The sequence below is a fragment of the Heptranchias perlo genome, chromosome 12 (assembly GCF_035084215.1).
Source record: "Heptranchias perlo isolate sHepPer1 chromosome 12, sHepPer1.hap1, whole genome shotgun sequence".
Lineage (NCBI taxonomy): Eukaryota > Metazoa > Chordata > Chondrichthyes > Hexanchiformes > Hexanchidae > Heptranchias > Heptranchias perlo.
The window spans coordinates 40,097,406-40,115,909 of record NC_090336.1 but is presented as its reverse complement, the minus strand read 5'-3'; the positions used below and the strand labels follow the sequence as shown (position 1 = coordinate 40,115,909).

Below are 18,504 nucleotides of genomic sequence, written 5' to 3'. Positions count from 1 at the left end.
CATCACCCCCCCACCCCCTCACATCATTCTGCACTACCAAGGCTATTCCATCACATCACTCCTCACACCACTTAAGGTTCATCCAAAACTTACCTTCACTTCCTGAGCACTTCCTCACCTCCTCATTTGTGAACCCACCACTACCACTCAGCCCAATCCTGATCCAATGTGATGTCTCTGTCTGATACTAACCCTCTGATGCATCTCTTTCATGGTCAGCCTCACCGAAAGCAATGCATTCATTGGTTGGCCACTTCACCTTCACTCACTCACACGTCTGTACTTTCTCCCCTTGTAGGAGAAGAGAGTGTGCAATGCACGCGGAAGGGCGAGGACTGGAGGGGGGGCCACAACCATTAGTGGTCCTCATAGAGGCAGAGGAGGAGGCCCTGAAGATCAGCCGCACCCTCGAGTGCCTGTCCATCAGGGACCCGAGACTGGCACCCCGCAAATGTCTGGTGACACAACTTTAACATTCATCATACACAACATGAATATTATTAAGAACGATTGGAATGTTGAACACCTCAGTATGCTCATCGCAGCATGATACATCTGTGATGATGCTTAATATTGCCTTCTGTTCTCTTACAGGCCCTTCAACAACCGAAGTGACAGGAGTGGCAATTCCACAGAGGACCCGCTGGCCTCTAAGGGCGTACCATCATATCTTAGTGAGCCATCCATCAGCACAGATACTCACACCTTGGTGGGTCCTAGTAGTCAGTTAGTTGGGTTGGCACCTGATGAGTCACCACACACAAGTGAGCACGAGCAGACACTGGTGGCAGAGGCAGCTGTGGAGAGTCCACGTCAGTGGGAGCACTCCTCTCCAGGCTCTGCTCAGCTGGACGCAGATACTGAACCCTGGGGGCCATCCTTTAGAAGGAGGTGCAGGTAAGTGCAGGAATGTCTGCGATGGAGAGAATGGCAGCCTCCATTGAGCTTCAAGCACAGCTCACAAATGAGTCCATTCAGGCCCTGACAACAGCTGTGCAAACTCAGGGTGAACAACATTCTGCTGCCTTAAGCAAGCAGACAGAAATTTTACAACTGGGCTTCCAAGGCTTCACACATGTCCTCCAAACTGTTGTCCAGCAGGGTGGTAGGAGTGATGTGGGCCTGGTCCAGGAGAGGGATGATGGCGAAAGGGGACATGGAAGTGGGGACTCCATTCAAAGTGCTCCCACGTCTCACCAGTTGCCCCCCTCTCAACCAGTACCCGCAATGCTGCCTCTCTCCAGGTGGCCGAGTCTGTCCCTGGACAGGTGCAGGTGGAGCAATCTAAACCCAGAGGGCTTAGGTTGAAAGCATCTAAGCAGTCAGGGATGAACGTGAGCAACCTGCCACTACCTCTGCTGCAGCCACAGGGGATGCACCACGTAGAAGTAGTAGGAAGAGAAAGGCTAAAGATTTGTGATCACGAAGGGAATGCACCAGGGTGTCTGACAGACTTTCATGTTTTTCATTTATATTTGTTTTTTGTTAAATTCACATTAAATATTATCATTCTCACCACTACTGCCACATCTTGCCCATTCTTGACTGCCTTTTGTGATAGCACCCTTTCATGTGCTTCATCATGAATGGCAAGACTTGATGCCACCCAGTGGGTGTATGTGTGGTTGGGACTGTTTTGTGTGGGAGGTGGCGGGGGGCCCAGTGTTGTCACTGCTCTTTCCAGGTGGTCTGAGGATTGGACTATTCTCACTTTGTGATCTCCTTATGAGAATCGTTCAAATATTAGTGACTCCTTGGCGTCACGAGCAACCAGGTGAGCCACTGCTCTGCCAATGGGTTCCTCCTCCTCCTCCTCCCTATCCTCCTCCTCCTCCTCCTTCTTGTCCTCTTCCTCCTGCTCCTCCCCAATGTTGATGGCAGATGTGGATGCTGGATGAGGGCAATGGGGCCTCATCGATCAGTAATCCTCTGTGTTGCGCCAGGTTATGTGGAACACAGCACACTACTATAATGCGACCCACTCTTGCTGGTGCGTATTGAAACGCTCCACCAGACCGATCCAGGTAACTAAATCGCATCTTCAGCAGTCCTATTGCATGTTCAATTACAGACTTGGTGGCGATGTGACTGTCATATCGATGCTGTTCCTCGCTGATGGGGTAGCTCAGAGGTGTCATGAGCCATGTGTGCGGAGGGTATCCCTTGTCCCTGAGGAGCCACCTTAAGGTTGTTTGGTGCGTGGAAGAGGGCCGGGATGTTGGAGTCCATCAGAATGAATGAGGCATGGCAGCTGCCAGGGAATCTGGTGCACACGTGAAAATATTTTTTCCGGTGGTCACAAACGAGCTGAGCGTTGATGGAGTGATAGCCCTTTCTGTTGGTGAACAGTCCTGGCTCGTGTGGAGGTGCTCGGATTGCTATATGGGTGCAATCGATTGCATCCTGCACCAGCGGGAAGCCAGCCACAGAGTGGAAACCCACTGCCCTCTCCATCTGGCTGAGGTCGTCCATGGGGAAGTTGACGTAGTGGATCGCCTTCCGAAACAAATCATCAGTGACCTGTCTTGTGCACTTATGGGCAGACGACTGAGACCCTGGCGATGTCACCGGTGGTACTCTGGAATGATTCAGAGGTGAAATGAGATGCCACCAGACCTAGCCAAGAGCAGCTCGGCAAGAAGGAGGATGCAGATGCCTGCGACCACCTGGCGACTCACTCTCAGCCTCCGTATGCATTGCTCCTCAGAGAGATCCAGGAAGCTCAGCCTTGGTCTGTAGACCCTCTGACGAGGGTAGTGCCTCCTGTGACATCGGTCCCTCTGTTGTTGCCTTCTCTGCTCTTGTGCAGGTACCTGTGGTGCACCTCTGTCTTGTGGAGCTGCAAATGGCGGAAGTTCATGCCATGCCTGGTGAGGATGGTGATGCTCCTTGTCCTCGGATGTACTGGTGAATGCAGCCATTGTGCACCCCCCACCATCCTGATGGTGTCAGTTTGAGGGGGTCCAAAAAGTAGGTAAATATGTGTAAACAGAACAATTCTGAGTGGAAACCAAGAATTTTCAGTCTAAACACAAAGATCTCCCCCAAAAGTTTGTCTGAGAGAACCGAGTGCCCTGCTGCAATAACTCACCTTTTATCCCCATCTGTCAAACAGGGATTTAAATGTCCAAATGGCTGCCGGCTGCAACCCGCCGAGTTTCCCACGGCATACTTCAAACAGCACGGGAAACATGTTGAGGCAGCGTTGAAATCGCTTGCCAGCATAATTAATTACATTAAGGCAGATTTCAAGTACTTTAAGTTCCTCAATTGTTGGTTTAAATATCATCGGGACTTCCAGGTTCGGAAACAGCGCACACACCCAGATGGGTGTGGGTCGTGCGCATTTCTTGGCAGGTTGGAGCCGGGATTCCTTCCCGCTCCGGAAATGCCCGATTTTGTTTGCCCCCCAACCCACCTGGACTTCAAAATTAAAATCGTGCCCGAGGTGTTTGAACAGTTAAGTAATTTTAGCTGTGCAACATAGTCCCACCCCTTTGCATGTCAGGCTCAGTAACTCCACACTAGTTCCCGAGATAGTTTCATCTGTACAAATTTTTTAAACAAAAAATATTCAAAATCAGCAGAAGTAGAATGAAAGAAAGAGCTAAAAGTTGATCAGAATTCATTGTAAACATTGATTGGTGTGTGTGGTGGGGGGAGGGAGGGTGCGAGAATTGCTGTAGGATTTATGTATAATGAGACCACAAAGACATTACTTTGGAACAGATTTACACATCACAGTCAGAACAATACTTCCCCCTTGATTTTTAAAAGTATTACTGATGATGAGACTTACTGTATAAAGAACAACCTATTGCCTCAAATTATTGGTAACATTACACAGATGTTCTTGTGACTTTGAATTCATGTCTTCTGGTTTCTATAAACTCTTCTAGGAAACAGATAATCAGAAGCAGACCATCAGGAAACGAGCACCCAAACAAAACTCAAACGTATCTGAATTGACATTCAGATAAGCTAGTCTAAAAGTTCTTTACAGATGTGTTGCACACTAGAATTTTTATCTGACACATATGCATACAGACCATTTCATCAGCTATCTCAGGGCCCCTAATACATCATCTACACAGCAGACCACATCATTGAACCACACGTAGAAAGCACAAGCATCACTTTTCCTGAAATAAGCCATGCATTTGTTTGTGACCATTTCAAGAGCAAATGAGGCAAGCTCATTCACATTTAGCTAATCCTCGTAGCCTTAACTTCAGCCCCTATAATCACAGCACTGAGCTCAGCAATCTGTTATCACACATCTGAACAAAGCAATGGTAACAGTATTTTTGCTAAGGCTTTTTCAAATCATATATTACTTTAAAAGAACAGGAATTACAGATTATGCAAAATTTCACATTAGAAACTATCAAAACACCATATGTTATTTTTCCAGAAAAGTTATGATTAATGTGCTATGAAAGTTTTCCATCCTCCTATAGCCTTCAGGCTTTCAAAGCCCAAGCTTGGCATCCCCTAATCATTACTTCCTGACTTCCTGATCTGCCTTATCTTCTTTTATAGTCTTTACAACCCTGTAGTGTCAAGCATTATGGGCTTTGGTCCAGTTGCCTTCATTTCACAATAATAATAAAAAATCTGCTAGGATTTGTATTGGAATGTGGGACAGGGAGTCAATTAAAGCTCAAGGTGAGGGCCTTTGTATTTCCTATTGTTACAAGGAGCCCTCTGAATGATTCACTGTAGTTATTCAGGGTCGGCCACTATTACATTTGTTGTAGCTAAGCAGCTTTCTTCTACTTTTTTCTGCTGATTGTTTAAAATTTTAAATTTATTCTTCAATCCAAATCTCTTTACCAGAAATTTAATGGCTGTCAGCCAGTTAATCAGTGTGTTAAAATTTACTTTTCCATCTGTTAATATGCTTAAGATGAGTGTTCCAGCGTTTTATGCTGCACTGAGGAGGTTGTACCTCAAACCTTAATCTATTTGACATTCCTATGCTGCATAAAACTCACTGGAACAGTCATTGTCACTATATTAGTACAGGGCTAAACAGTAGATACATTGAAAAAATAAGTGTAAAAAGAGAAAACAAAACAGCTTTTTGTTTCATGTGTGGTTATTCTCAGTGTACTCACAGGTTTTTTCATTAAAAATAAACTTTAGAACCTCTTCATATTAAAATAATTAGGGGCACCTCTAATGACTCTGAGTTTATCTAGTGAATAGCTGAGCCAGCATGGCCCCTGGGCTACGGAAGGGAAAATTAACCACGAGTTATATCGCTGATTGTTATCCAACAACACCTGGAAGTGAGTGTGTGAATGGCGGGTGAAGGCAGGATTGATGGCGTCCTGCACTCCATGTGGTCAAATAGCCTGCAAACATTCATGGTACGTTACGATTTCTAGGCTCACACATGAATAATGACCACTTGGGTAATGTACCAAAAAGAAATCAATGCTTGCAGGAGAAAAATGAAATCAATAAAATTTCAATACGGCTCTGTCTTCAGCTATCTACTTTCAGGTTTGGTGTGTGAGATATGACTGTGAAATTCATGTCCGTCACTGTCCCAGGTGCTGCACAGGAAAGCATAGTTATGTTTGGCTCAGCCCGCCCTTGTACAGAATAGCAACCTGCCTGCTTAGCACAACTGCCACTCCATTTGGAAATTTTATATTTTTAACATTTAAAAAAAACTGTAACATTTTTAGTTGGCAGATTGACGATGGAGTTGTAGTATTCGTAATTGTGCTACCAGTGTCAAAAATAGCAGGACAGCACTTTTAATTGTGTTGTGATATTTGAGTTTATTGGACTTTTACTATGTTCTCTCAGCGATCAGAGCAGTTCTTTACAAAAACTTATTTATAAACTATTTATAACAGTGTTTTGCCCAATTTACTGAATCAACTTATAGTCTGGAGACTAAAAATGGATGCTGTTTAGTTAGTTTGAGTCAAGAGGAACATTGGTGACATTACATGGGTTCTGTGCTCTTGCCTTAACCCAGGTGATAAGTATACCTGGAAAATGTTTAATAGAATGAACGCTGTAGTCTGTTTGTTCCTAGAAGCAATTCTACTATGTTACAAATGCATTAATTTGAACGTGGAAATTAGGCTTGTACAGTGTTACCAATCTGAATGTACTAGCACGAAATAATTTTGCCTCTACCATAACCTTGCTTACTTTAAATGGGTTGTCTCCTTTAAAATAGCCTTCAAAAGAATTTCACGTCAATGTGTTCAGCACTTGTATGCTAATACCTGAAGTGTACTTTCCAGGTTTTAAAATTTTGTACAAGTGACTATATGAGTCCAGACATAACAGGCATTTGTAAAATACCTAACCTAATATTCCACCACTCAGAAGAGTGAATTAATGTACAACATGTTTAGGAGTAATATTACAATAGCATTACACCTATAGTGTCATTCCTGTAATATTGCATTAGTGTTACTTAACATGCCACATGGTGCCCCTGTCTAGGTAACTATGAGCTGGTTAGCCTGCTGCTGAGCAGAGGTGCGGATCCCCTACTGAGCGTACTTGACACAAATGGAATGACATCAGTGCTGCATGAGGACATGAACTGCTTTAGCCACGCAGCTGCTCATGGACACAGGTAACCAGCTCAGTATTGGTGGGTGGGTGAGTAGGGGTAGCCTGATGGGACTCCACATCTTTCAGGACAGTGTGAAATATCACAATTCTAAATGTAAGGTGTGTATCGCTTCTGCCAGCTTTGTTAGTTTTGTCTGAATGCAGATGCATTCTTCTCTTTGGTTAAAAAAAAGTGTTCTAAAGTCCAATTTAGTAGGCATGAAAGTGGTAAAAATATACAGCACAGGATCCTGTATTAATTAATACAGTGCAAGCACCATGACTCTTTTAGAAGAGAAGTTTCACAAATCATTTAACTAGGACAAGTCATTAGTTACTGCAAGTGATTTGTTATTACTCAGATCTGCTCAGAACCTGCATTTTCGCTGCCAGTGGGACAGTAATGCAAAACTACGGTACTTGAGCATCAAATCACGCTAAATGCAATAAGTGATGAAGAGCATGGAGTTTGTCACAGGAAGGAACAATATGTGAGATGCACTTTGAGAGGAACAATATGGAGAGGCAGTATAATTTAAATGGCACTATTTTCAGGAGGGTGCAACAGCAGAGAGACCTGGGGTGCATATTCACAAATCTTTGAACATGGCAGGGCAAGTTGATAAGGCAGTTAAGAAAGTGGGTCAGTAACCAGTGATCATAGATTTAAAATAATTGGCAAAAGAACTAGAAGGGAAATGAGGAGAATTTTTTTCACACGGAGGTTTGTTAAGATCTGGAACACACTACCTGAAAGGGTGGTGGAAGCAGATTCCATAGGAACTTTCAAAGGGTAATTGGACATGTACCTGAAGAGGACTAATTTGCAGGGTTATGGGGAAAAAGCTGGTGGTGTGGGACTAAATTGGACAGCTCTTTCAAAGAGCCAGCATATGCACGACGGGCCAAATGGCCTCCTTCCATGCTGTAAGATTTTATAATTCTATTGTGCACACCAAATCACCCATTAACTTCAATAGAAACAGAAAATATTGAAGATGTTTTTATTTATCAGTGGGAGTTGTATGCAATGTATGTTACAAGGAGCATGGGTTTTATACGAGATTTCTTTTAACTATGAACACTGAATATTATATTGGATTTATTAATGTTGTAGCTAAGTCTCTTGTATTTGTTATTAACCTTAACCTTTAATGCCCTAAATCATTATTTAAGCTTAAAGACTATTATTCAGCAAAAGAACATTATACATTTCCAGTACACAGCTTATTAGGCTGTACTACAGGTAGAATCAGAAATAACATTTTGCTTGCGTTTTCTGCTAATTCCTGCGTGAAAAAAATCATTAAAATGCTGCTATTACTTTGCTTTAACATTTATGTTTATGCCATTGTTTCTCATATAAACTAGGAATGTGTTGCGCAAGTTGCTTACACCACCCCAAACCCCAAAAACTGATGTACTCTCGCTGGAAGAAATTTTAGCAGAGGGAGTTGAGAGTGATACTTCAAGCATTGGAAGTATAAATGAAGGGCAGGTTAAACTCTGCAAGGCCAGGATGAAGGCTTTACAAGAAGCCATGTATTACAGTGCTGAACATAGCTACCTCGATGTCACCATGGAGCTGAGGAACCTCGGTAAGATAGCGGACTCACTTTTTTAATAGTTTTATTATGAAGATGCTGGAATATGGTTTCGTGCGTACCTGGTGTCCTCAAATACTTTCCAAAGTGGCCATTCGCTATGTGTAAGTCTAGACAGTGAGTGTCAGCAGGCTTTTCAACCTTAATGGAGTCAGAGCTGAGCCTGTACACATCTTCACCCGATGTCTCCGCATGCACACTTTCCACTATGGATCACTGGAAGCAATCACAAAGGGAGAGCATTGATTGATTTTTTTCCCCGAGGCCAGTTATAGCACCATTTCTAGTCCCAGCTAAAATTAATGGACTCAACATAGGTCGAAGATTGAACCTGGGACCTTCCTAGTCTATCAGTCAGTACCATACTAGACTGTGCGTTTATCAAAAGAGCTCACTACATTTTTGAGAAATAAAAAAAGAACAAACTTGCATTTATAGGGTGCCTTTTCCCAAAGTGCTTCACAGCCAATTAATTACTTTTGAAGTGTAGCCATTGTCGTTAGAGAGGCAAATGCGCAGTCAATTTGCGTACAACATGGTCTCAAAAACAGCAATAAGATAAATGTTGGACAGGATACCAGGACATCACCACTTCTCTTCTTCAAATATTGTCCTGGGATCTTCTACATCTACCTGCGCAGGCTAAAGGAGCTTCATTTTAACATATCATCCAAAAGATGTTACCTCTCACAGTGCAGCTCTCCTTTAGTACTGCACTGATGTCAGCCAAGATTATGTGATCAAGTGTCTGGAATGAATCCATTCAAAGACTGGTTTGATCCTGTTAAATTATACATTTGGATGCAGGACAGCTGTCAAGGTGATCTTCATAGGGTCAAAATACAGCTCTAGTATTGTAAAGGGTGATTGCGGTTTCAGTTCTCATTCTGTTCCTTCCTGTAGGTATTTCCTGGAAACTACATGTGTGGATTGAATCTCTGAGGACCTCATACCATCAGTGCAGGTATCCTGTGATGCAATACCTGTTACGGGAATTCACTACTATCAAAGAGGAGGATTACAATGAAGAATTGATCCATGAGGGGCTTCCACTGATGTTTGATATTCTCAGGGTTAGCAAGGTAGAATACTTCCATTTTTGTTGTGATATTGTAGTAAAAATTATATGACTGACCAAGGGATGTCATGCAGTAGGATGCAAACAACCTTTCTTCCTCATTCAAATATTGAATCCAGCTGGATTAGAATACATGTGGCAGATATAAAGTTCCTTAATAACGACTTAAAACACTTTTATTTTGGTGCAGTTGAACACATATTGCAAAATCTTTTTAACTTCAGCCCATAATAGCAAAGCTATTTCTATGTACAGCTGTTTTCAATGTTTGTACCAGCTAAAACCCACATAACAACAACATTAAGGTGCAAGATTGCAATGTAGTAATGCCTTTTGTGAGTTAGCTATCCCTGGCGACCTAAAAGCTTGTGCTGAGACATAGGTCCTGGAAAACAAGAGATGCTAATAGACCGTTTCATCATTTTTGACAGTTTAATTGATTGATGCTTGTTGATTTAATGTTTCAGTGTTTCATGTTTGATTGTTTTGCCATGTAGTTGTGACAAAATTTCACTGGTTATTCCTTCATTCTTTTTAAGTGTGATACAATACTGTTCTTGTTAAGATTGTAAAGTTAAAGCAGTCAGAATGAACATCCCAATGATATTTTTGTACAGTTATCATATATACAATATCTCCCATAATAAGTCAGCATCTCTGAACATTTTTTAATTATGAAGAGCACAGTGTTCCAGGTGTTAAGTACAATGATTGCTGTAATGGTCAATGGAAATTACCATTACATTCGATTTAATGAAAATTAGATATAACAAGATCACTTTTGTGGTTGCACTGCTCATTATAATTGAGAACAGACTGCATTGCACTGTCTTGATGAATGTTTAGTATAGATTGTGGCTTTGTATGAGATAGTGGAACATCCAGTACTGAGAATCTGATAGACAGCTCTAGTCACATAGGTTCCCTCTGTTCTTGCCAATCTTCTTATATGCTCTAGGAGCCACCATGCATTTCTTCCCACCTGCTGCACTACCTCCCTCTAACTGGGGAGTGACAATCTTATGCAAAGTATCTTCCAAATACTTTTCCTCCTAGTTGTTGCTCATGTTCACCAATTTATTTCCTGAGGGATTCAATTAGGCAGAATTTAATGCAAGTATACTCCCCGGATACTTTGAGGATTCAGGATGGCCCACATCTTGCTTGTCACATAAGTCAGTAGCTAAAGGTCCACAACAACAATCTAAATTGAAACATATGGGAAAGAGTGTTCGGTATTTAAATTTATCGAATATACCTATGTAGACCTACTCCTCCATATTCCCAGATCGAGTATATACCCTCACTTTGCCAAAATCATTTACGCACAATGATTTCTACACCCTGTCACCAGGCAATTAGCTAACTAGCCTCTCCCACCCAAAGCCATAAAGCAGTTCAAAACTGCTTTCACTAACTAACTGATTCAAAAGAAAACTAGTATTTATTTTGATAATTCGGGATCTGTTTTCCTGTTTGAATTTGTGACTTGGTAATATTTGAAGGAATTTGGTCTCTATTTTCCTAAGCCTGGTTTTTGCATGTTATTTTTTCTCTCTACAGAATGATGCAATCAATCAGCAGATAGCCTCTATCTTTATACATTGCTATGGCAATGGTCCTATTCCTGGGATCCCTGAGATAAAGAGAATGCCACCTGCTCGATTAGGTGAATAATCAATACTTGGAGCTGGGTACCGAATTATATTTTTTATTTTCTCCCCTCTTCCTGAAGGTGCTGATTCATGCAGGGACACAACTCCACAGCCAGTCTCCAGTACCTCACCCAAGAGCCCGTTCTTCATGTGTGAGCCATTGAAGTGGAAGGGAAAATCGTGCGGGCTGACCATCTGCCACCCGTGGAACAGTTAAAATCATCTCCTTTGATTGCCAGCCGGCTATTCAATCATGGCAGGCATCACAGCTGATGATGGTCCTGTCCTCACTTGACCTCCATACATGTACACTTTCTAGCAGAAGTCACCAGATAACCATCGGGAATAGGACTCGTGGCTAAATTTCCCTTCACTAACTGTAACCAGGACTGCCGTGATGAATTGTAGTGCCTTGACTGCCATCCCAGATAAGACCAGCACAGACTGGTGATTGAACCCCAGACCTTCTGTTCTGTATGACTCAGTTACGTATTAGCTTCAGCGGCTGAGTAATCTGGGAGCTAGCATAATTTCTTTAAATGGCATCTCTGCAGTACATTAGCAGAGGAATTCGGCAGTCTAACCACAAAAATACTTGAGGCAGTTGAACTTATTAATGGAGACACCCTCAGGGAAATTAAATTGTCTCTTTTATCAGATCATTCCTGTTGAGCAAAACCTATTAGTACAGAGTTGAATGCAGTGAGAATCAACTGGCGACTGAGAAAATCCTCTTTCCCACCCCCCAAACAAAGGAATGTTCCCCAAAAACCACATCCTTAGATCATATTTAGTATTCAGTCTATTCTCCTTCCATGCTCGTCTCCTGATACCCTCCCCCCATCAACACTGCTGAAATATGTAGCAATGTGTTCTACCGTCTGTTTGAAATACAATTTTTTTTTCAGATCCTCACTTTCTGAATAATAAAGAAATGTCGGACTTAACATTCTTAGTGGAAGGAAAGCCATTTTATGCACATAAAGTTCTCCTAATTACAGCCTCAAACAGGTATGACAAAGCACAACACATGATCATTTTGAATTTATATCCATTTTGTCCCTGCTGATGGTACAGCCGGGCCCTAAACCTCACCTGCTGCCTTCTCCCACACTCCTGCCAATGCTACTATCAGCAGTATGGGAGCACAATGGCCAAAGAAGATTCCCCCCTTGCAGGTTATTCCTCCTTTCCCCTCCCCGAGGGAATCTTGTCTGTACTCGGTACTTCCCTCTGCAATGCAGATCAGATCGATGGCTAAATGGGCTCGGAGATCAAACCTGAATTCTCCTCTTCTGCACATTGGTACTGTAACATGCAACCCTAACTTACTGCAATGTATCATTTCTTGACTGTCGTCTGGACAATTAACAATTGCACATCACACTGAGAACAAGAAACTTATATCATTCCAGGTTGTACTATATATCATGTACCTATCTGAAATCACTGCAAGGACAACACAACCCCTTTAGTATTTATCAAAGATATGGGCCTAGAAATTCATTGATGTTATGCCCGTTGTACAGACGTAAAATGGGCATCTAAGCGTCCAATATGGCGGGCGGCATGCAGGTGCATATTCCACACTGGAAGTGCGCCACTCGCCATATTGGTAAAGTGTAGGCATCCAGAGCCTACGCCTGAAACAGGCATTAAGCTGTTTGCATATATAAATAGGGGGTCAAACGCCTGTTTCAGGATCCCTTCCTGAAATTGGGCTGCCCTGAACGCAGCCAGCACAAAGCCTGCTGCTTTCAGGATAACCAAGTTTACATGCGTCCTAACCAGCTGTCCTTAAAGGAGTGCTCCTCCCAGTTCCATAGCAGTGCTGAAGACTATTGCTGGCTCCCATTGTCCCCCTCCTGATCAACCCCCTCCCTCCCGATTGCCCCATTCCGTCTTGACCACCCCCTCCCTCTCAGTCATCCCCTCCCAGGACCTACCTGAGGGCCGCTCCCAGCGGTGCAGTGGCCAGAAATGTATATCTGCTTCGCCGGCGATCTGCCTGGGGATGCACATCAGGCGTCCGCAGCATGCCAGTCTATTGAAATGAGGCCCGAAGCCCAATATCAAGTGTACCTTGGGCCTAGGTATTTCGGCCCAGGGCTCGTACCCTGCGCTCAGTTCACACTGGTAGGCCAGCACTATCCAATTTCACTCCCATGGTGTTTTTTTTTATCATAGACACATTTACCTTGTATTCATTGGCAATGTTATCTTACTCGCCTCATGTTTTTCTCAAAATATAATGTGTGTTCAAAACCCCACCATTTATCTTAATTAAAAATATGATCGGTACACTCACCGCTGGCCCATTAATGATTAAATCATTCAACGTTGTACTGTACACAAAGACCTGTAAAGGATCTTTACACATGGACCTGTAACAGGATTTTTGTATTTTGATTTCAAATTCTCCATTGAAGAGCTATAGGGCTCAGCAGATCATAATAGGAGCAGGAGTAGGCCATACGGCCCCTCGAGCCTGCTCCACCATTCAATTAGATCATGGCTGATCTTCGACCTCAACTCCACTTTACCGTCCAATCCCCATATCCCTTGATTCCCTAAGAGTCCAAAAATCTATCGATCTCAGTCTTGAATATATTCAATGACTCAGCACCCACATACCTCTGGGGTAGAGAATTCGAAAGATTCACAACCCTCTGCGTGAAGAAATTCCTCCTCATTTCAGTCTTAAATGGCCGACCCCGTATCCTGCAATTATGCCCCCTCATTCTAGACTCTCTAGCCAGGGGAAACAATCTCTCAGCATCTACCCTGCCAAGCCCCCTCATAATCTTATGTTTCAATGAGATCACCTCTCATACCTCTAAACTCCAGAGAGTATAGGCCCATTCTACTCAACCTCTCGTCACAGGACAACCCTCCCATTCCAGGAATTAATCTAGTGAATCTTCGTTGCACTGCCTCCAAGGCAAGTATTTCCTGCCTTATATAAGGAGACCAAAACTGTATGTAGTACTCCAGGTGAGGTCTCACTAAAGCCCTGTACAACTGTAGTAAGACTTCCTTACTCCTGTACTCCAACCCCCTTGCAATAAAGGCCAACATGCCATTTACTTTCCTAATTGCCTGCTGAACCTGCATACTAACTTATTGTGTTTCTTGTACAAGGACACCCAAGTCTCTCTGAACACCAACATTTAATAGTTTCTCACCATTTAAAAAATAATCTGTTTTTCTATTCTTTCTACCAAAGTGAATAACCTCACATTTTCCCACATTATACTCCATTTGCCACCTTCTTGCCCACTCACTTAACCTGTCCATATCCCTTTGCAGACTCTTTGTGTCCTCCTCACAGCTTACTTTCCCACCTAGCTTTGTATTGTCAGCAAACTTGGATACATTACACTCGGTCCCTTCATCTAAGTCATTAATATAGATTATAAATAGCTGAGGTCCAAGCACCGATCTTTGCGGCACCCCACTAGTTACAGCCTGCCAACCTGAGAATGACCCGTTTATCACTACTCTCTGTTTTCTATCCTTTAACCAATCCTCTATCCATGCTAATATATTACCCCCAATCCCATGAGCCCTTACCTTATGTGTCCTCATAGGAGTAGACTGTGCTATGCTGCTGGCAAAAGCAATAAGTCAAGGCATTGTGTACATATGAGAATGAATGCAGGAACATGTGCTATAATCTTTAACTGGTTCTAAACACAGTGGGAAACTGTGGGTTCATTGATTGGTCTAATATGGTCGAGTGGAGAAATCAGGAGCAGGAGTGGCTCACCTCCTGACTCCCCAAAGTTTCTCTACCACCTACAAGGCACAAGTCAGGAGTGTGATGGAATGTTCTTCACTTGCCTGGATCGGTGCAACTGCAACACTCAAGAAGCTCAACACCATTCAGGACATTCTGCTTGATTGGCTCTTCATCCACTAGATAAACATTCACTCCCTCCACCACCGGCGCACAGTGGCTGCAGTGTGTACTATTTACAGGATGCACTGCAGCAACTCGCCAAGGCTTTTTCAGCTAAATTTCCCAAACTTGTGACCTCTACCTCCTAGAAGGATAAGGCAGTAGGTGCATGGGAACAACATCCCCTCTAAATTCCCCTCCAGGTCACACACCATCCTGACTTGGACATATATCACCATTCCTTCATTTTCGTTGGGTCAAAATTCTGGAACTTCCTACGTAACTGCATTGTGGAAATACCTTCACCACATGGACTGCAGTGGGTCAAGAAGACCCACCACCATCTCAAGGGCAACCAGGGATGGGCAATAGATGCCAGCCTTGCCAGCAAAGCCTACATCCCAAGAATGAATTTTTAAAAATCAAGTTATAATTTTTAAAAATAGCACCAATGATAAGAGCTATCAATTGTGGTGTATTGGAGGCTTTGTGTTGGAGCACCTCCCCATGTGGATTCACATGAAGAATTTCCAATGTATTGAGCAAGCTAAATACTGCCCTAGTGGGAGAGTAATGGGGCACTTGAACCAGTGACCAGTCACAGAGTTTCACTTGGTAGCACAGGAATTGACAGCTGACAAATGATGTGTAATGTGATGGGACTGAAAGAAGCAAGGGGTTTTAATGAGCGAAAGTAATAAACAGAACTTGTTTCTTATTTGTATGGAATGGTTTAACAAGAAACTCATCCCATCTCAATCCCCTCCCCCCAGGTTTAAAATGCTGCTGACTAACAAGACATCTCCGGAGAACCAGCCGTGCAAGTGTATAGAGATCAGTGAGATTAAATACCACATCTTCCAGGTACACATCTGTTTCTAAACTTCATAGCAAAGTGTTCACCAAAGTGCCACGGGAGAGTGCTTCTGATGGCACATCCACAACCCCCCCACCCATCCGCCCGCCCACATCTTCCTTCACAGCCCTTTCCATATGGGAGAATAATAAAGTGCAGAACTCAGCGGGTTGTGAGGTAATGCAATGAAGATAACCATGTCAGTGAATGGTGAACTGCAACAGAATAGATCCCACTGGGGTCTTTTGATCTTTATGATTCATCTTGAAAACTTCTCCTCGGCCTTCCTACTACTGGGTTCAGCACAGGTTTCTATTGTAACAATAAATGAAAGATGGAAAGCAAACTTTGCAAATTATCAGTGGTTTTCCTGCACTCAAGATGCTAACTGAATAAATAATACTCTGAAATGCAATCAATATGTGCAACAGTCAACTTAGAGTCATAGAGGTTTACAGGTCCCTTCGGCCCAACATGTCCATGTTGCCCAGTTTATACCACTAAGCTAGTCCCAATTGCCTGCAATAGAGTCATAGAAGTTTACAACATGGAAACAAAAGTTTAGAACGTCACGCCCCCAAAGTGGGACTTGAACCCACGACCCTGAGGTTAAAAGTCTCAGGCTCTACCTACTGAGCTAGCAAGGCTCTAAAATTACACTGTTTCTTTTATTATAGTCTTGAACGCTGTTGATTTCTTGTATTTCCCTGCCTTTACTTTTTTCATCTCCTTAGCTTTCCTTACCCCTCAGCTTGCCCTCTATTGAGAAGATGGTTGGATTCCCTGCTTCCAGGTCTCTGCTTGCGACTGTATGTAACTGGCCACCAGGGGGCACTCAAGAACGGTGGAGGTTGACTGGCAAGTTTTGCCTCCTTCACTCGAGAGCAAAACTTCTCATGGCAGTCCAGCCAGGGTACAATTTAGCAATCACAGAGTGAACACACTTGGTGCCCTTCCTTGACCCAATATGATAATACACTATGGCAACACCAAGAGTGTTTATTTTAAAAACAGGAAAGGTTTTAACAAGTTTTTGTGCAGGGTATAGTCTAATGCTTTGTTGTGTCAACCGGCTCTAGTCTGTTCTGTTATTTAGTGCTGTTGCTCGCTGGCAAGTAGAATCATAGAATCATAGAAGTTACAACATGGAAACAGGCCCTTCGGCCCAACATGTCCATGTCGCCCAGTTTATACCACTAAGCTAGTCCCAATTGCCTGCACTTGGCCCATATCCCTCGATACCCATCTTCCCCATGTAACTGTCCAAATGCTTTTTAAAAGACAAAATTGTACCCGCCTCTACTACTGCCTCTGGCAGCTCGTTCCAGACACTCACCACCCTTTGAGTGAAAAAATTGCCCCTCTGGATCCTTTTGTATCTCTCCCCTCTCACCTTAAATCTGTGCCCCCTCGTTATAGACTCCCCTACCTTTGGGAAAAGATTTTGACTATCGACCTTATCTATGCCCCTCATTATTTTATAGACTTCTATAAGATCACCCCTTAACCTCCTACTCTCCAGGGAATAAAGTCCCAGTCTGTCTAACCTCTCCCTGTAAGTCAAACCATCAAGTCCCGGTAGCATCCTAGTAAATCTTTTCTGCACTCTTTCTAGTTTAATAATATCCTTTCTATAATAGGGTGACCAGAACTGTACACAGTACTCCAAGTGTGGCCTCACCAATGCCCTGTACAACTTCAACAAGACATCCCAACTCCTGCATTCAATGTTCTGACCAATGAAACCAAGCATGCTGAATGCCTTCTTCACCACCCTATCCACCTGTGACTCCACTTTCAAGGAGCTATGAATCTGTACTCCTAGATCTCTTTGTTCTATAACTCTCCCCAACGCCCTACCATTAACGGAGTAGGTCCTGGCCCGATTCGATCTACCAAAATGCATCACCTCACATTTATCTAAATTAAACTCCATCTGCCATTCATCGGCCCACTGGCCCAATTTATCAAGATCCCGTTGCAATCCTAGATAACCTTCTTCACTGTCCACAATGCCACCAATCTTGGTGTCATCTGCAAACTTACTAACCATGCCTCCTAAATTCTCATCCAAATCATTAATATAAATAACAAATAACAGCGGACCCAGCACCGATCCCTGAGGCACACCGCTGGACACAGGCATCCAGTTTGAAAAACAACCCTCGACAACCACCCTCTGTCTTCTGTCGTCAAGCCAATTTTGTATCCAATTGGCTACCTCACCTTGGATCCCATGAGATTTAACCTTATGTAACAACCTACCATGCGGTACCTTGTCAAATGCTTTGCTGAAGTCCATGTAGACCACGTCTACTGCACAGCCCTCATCTATCTTCTTGGTTACCCCTTCAAAAAACTCAATCAAATTCGTGAGACATGATTTTCCTCTCACAAAACCATGCTGACTGTTCCTAATTAGTCCCTGCCTCTCCAAATGCCTGTAGATCCTGTCCCTCAGAATACCCTCTAACAACTTACCCACTACAGATGTCAGGCTCACTGGTCTGTAGTTCCCAGGCTTTTCCCTGCCGCCCTTCTTAAACAAAGGCACAACATTTGCTACCCTCCAATCTTCAGGCACCTCACCTGTAGCGGTGGATGATTCAAATATCTCTGCTAGGGGACCCGCAATTTCCTCCCTAACCTCCCATAACGTCCTGGGATACATTTCATCAGGTCCCGGAGATTTATCTACCTTGATGCGCGTTAAGACTTCCAGCACCTCCCTCTCTGTAATATGTACACTCCTCAAGACATCACTATTTATTTCCCCAAGTTCCCTAACATCCATGCCTTTCTCAACCGTAAATACAGAT

General features: G+C 43.3%; 1 protein-coding gene across 1 annotated transcript in view; it reads left to right on the top strand.

The window, feature by feature from the left end:
* abtb2b (ankyrin repeat and BTB (POZ) domain containing 2b) overlaps nt 1-18,504 on the top strand; it is a 208,822-nt gene that overhangs the window by 181,845 nt on the left and 8,473 nt on the right. The window contains exons 10-15 of the mRNA XM_067994030.1: nt 6,478-6,613; nt 7,963-8,189; nt 9,099-9,277; nt 10,837-10,942; nt 11,837-11,939; nt 15,603-15,693. Coding sequence (XP_067850131.1) covers nt 6,478-6,613; nt 7,963-8,189; nt 9,099-9,277; nt 10,837-10,942; nt 11,837-11,939; nt 15,603-15,693 — 842 coding nt within the window. The remainder of the gene's footprint in view (nt 1-6,477; nt 6,614-7,962; nt 8,190-9,098; nt 9,278-10,836; nt 10,943-11,836; nt 11,940-15,602; nt 15,694-18,504) is intronic.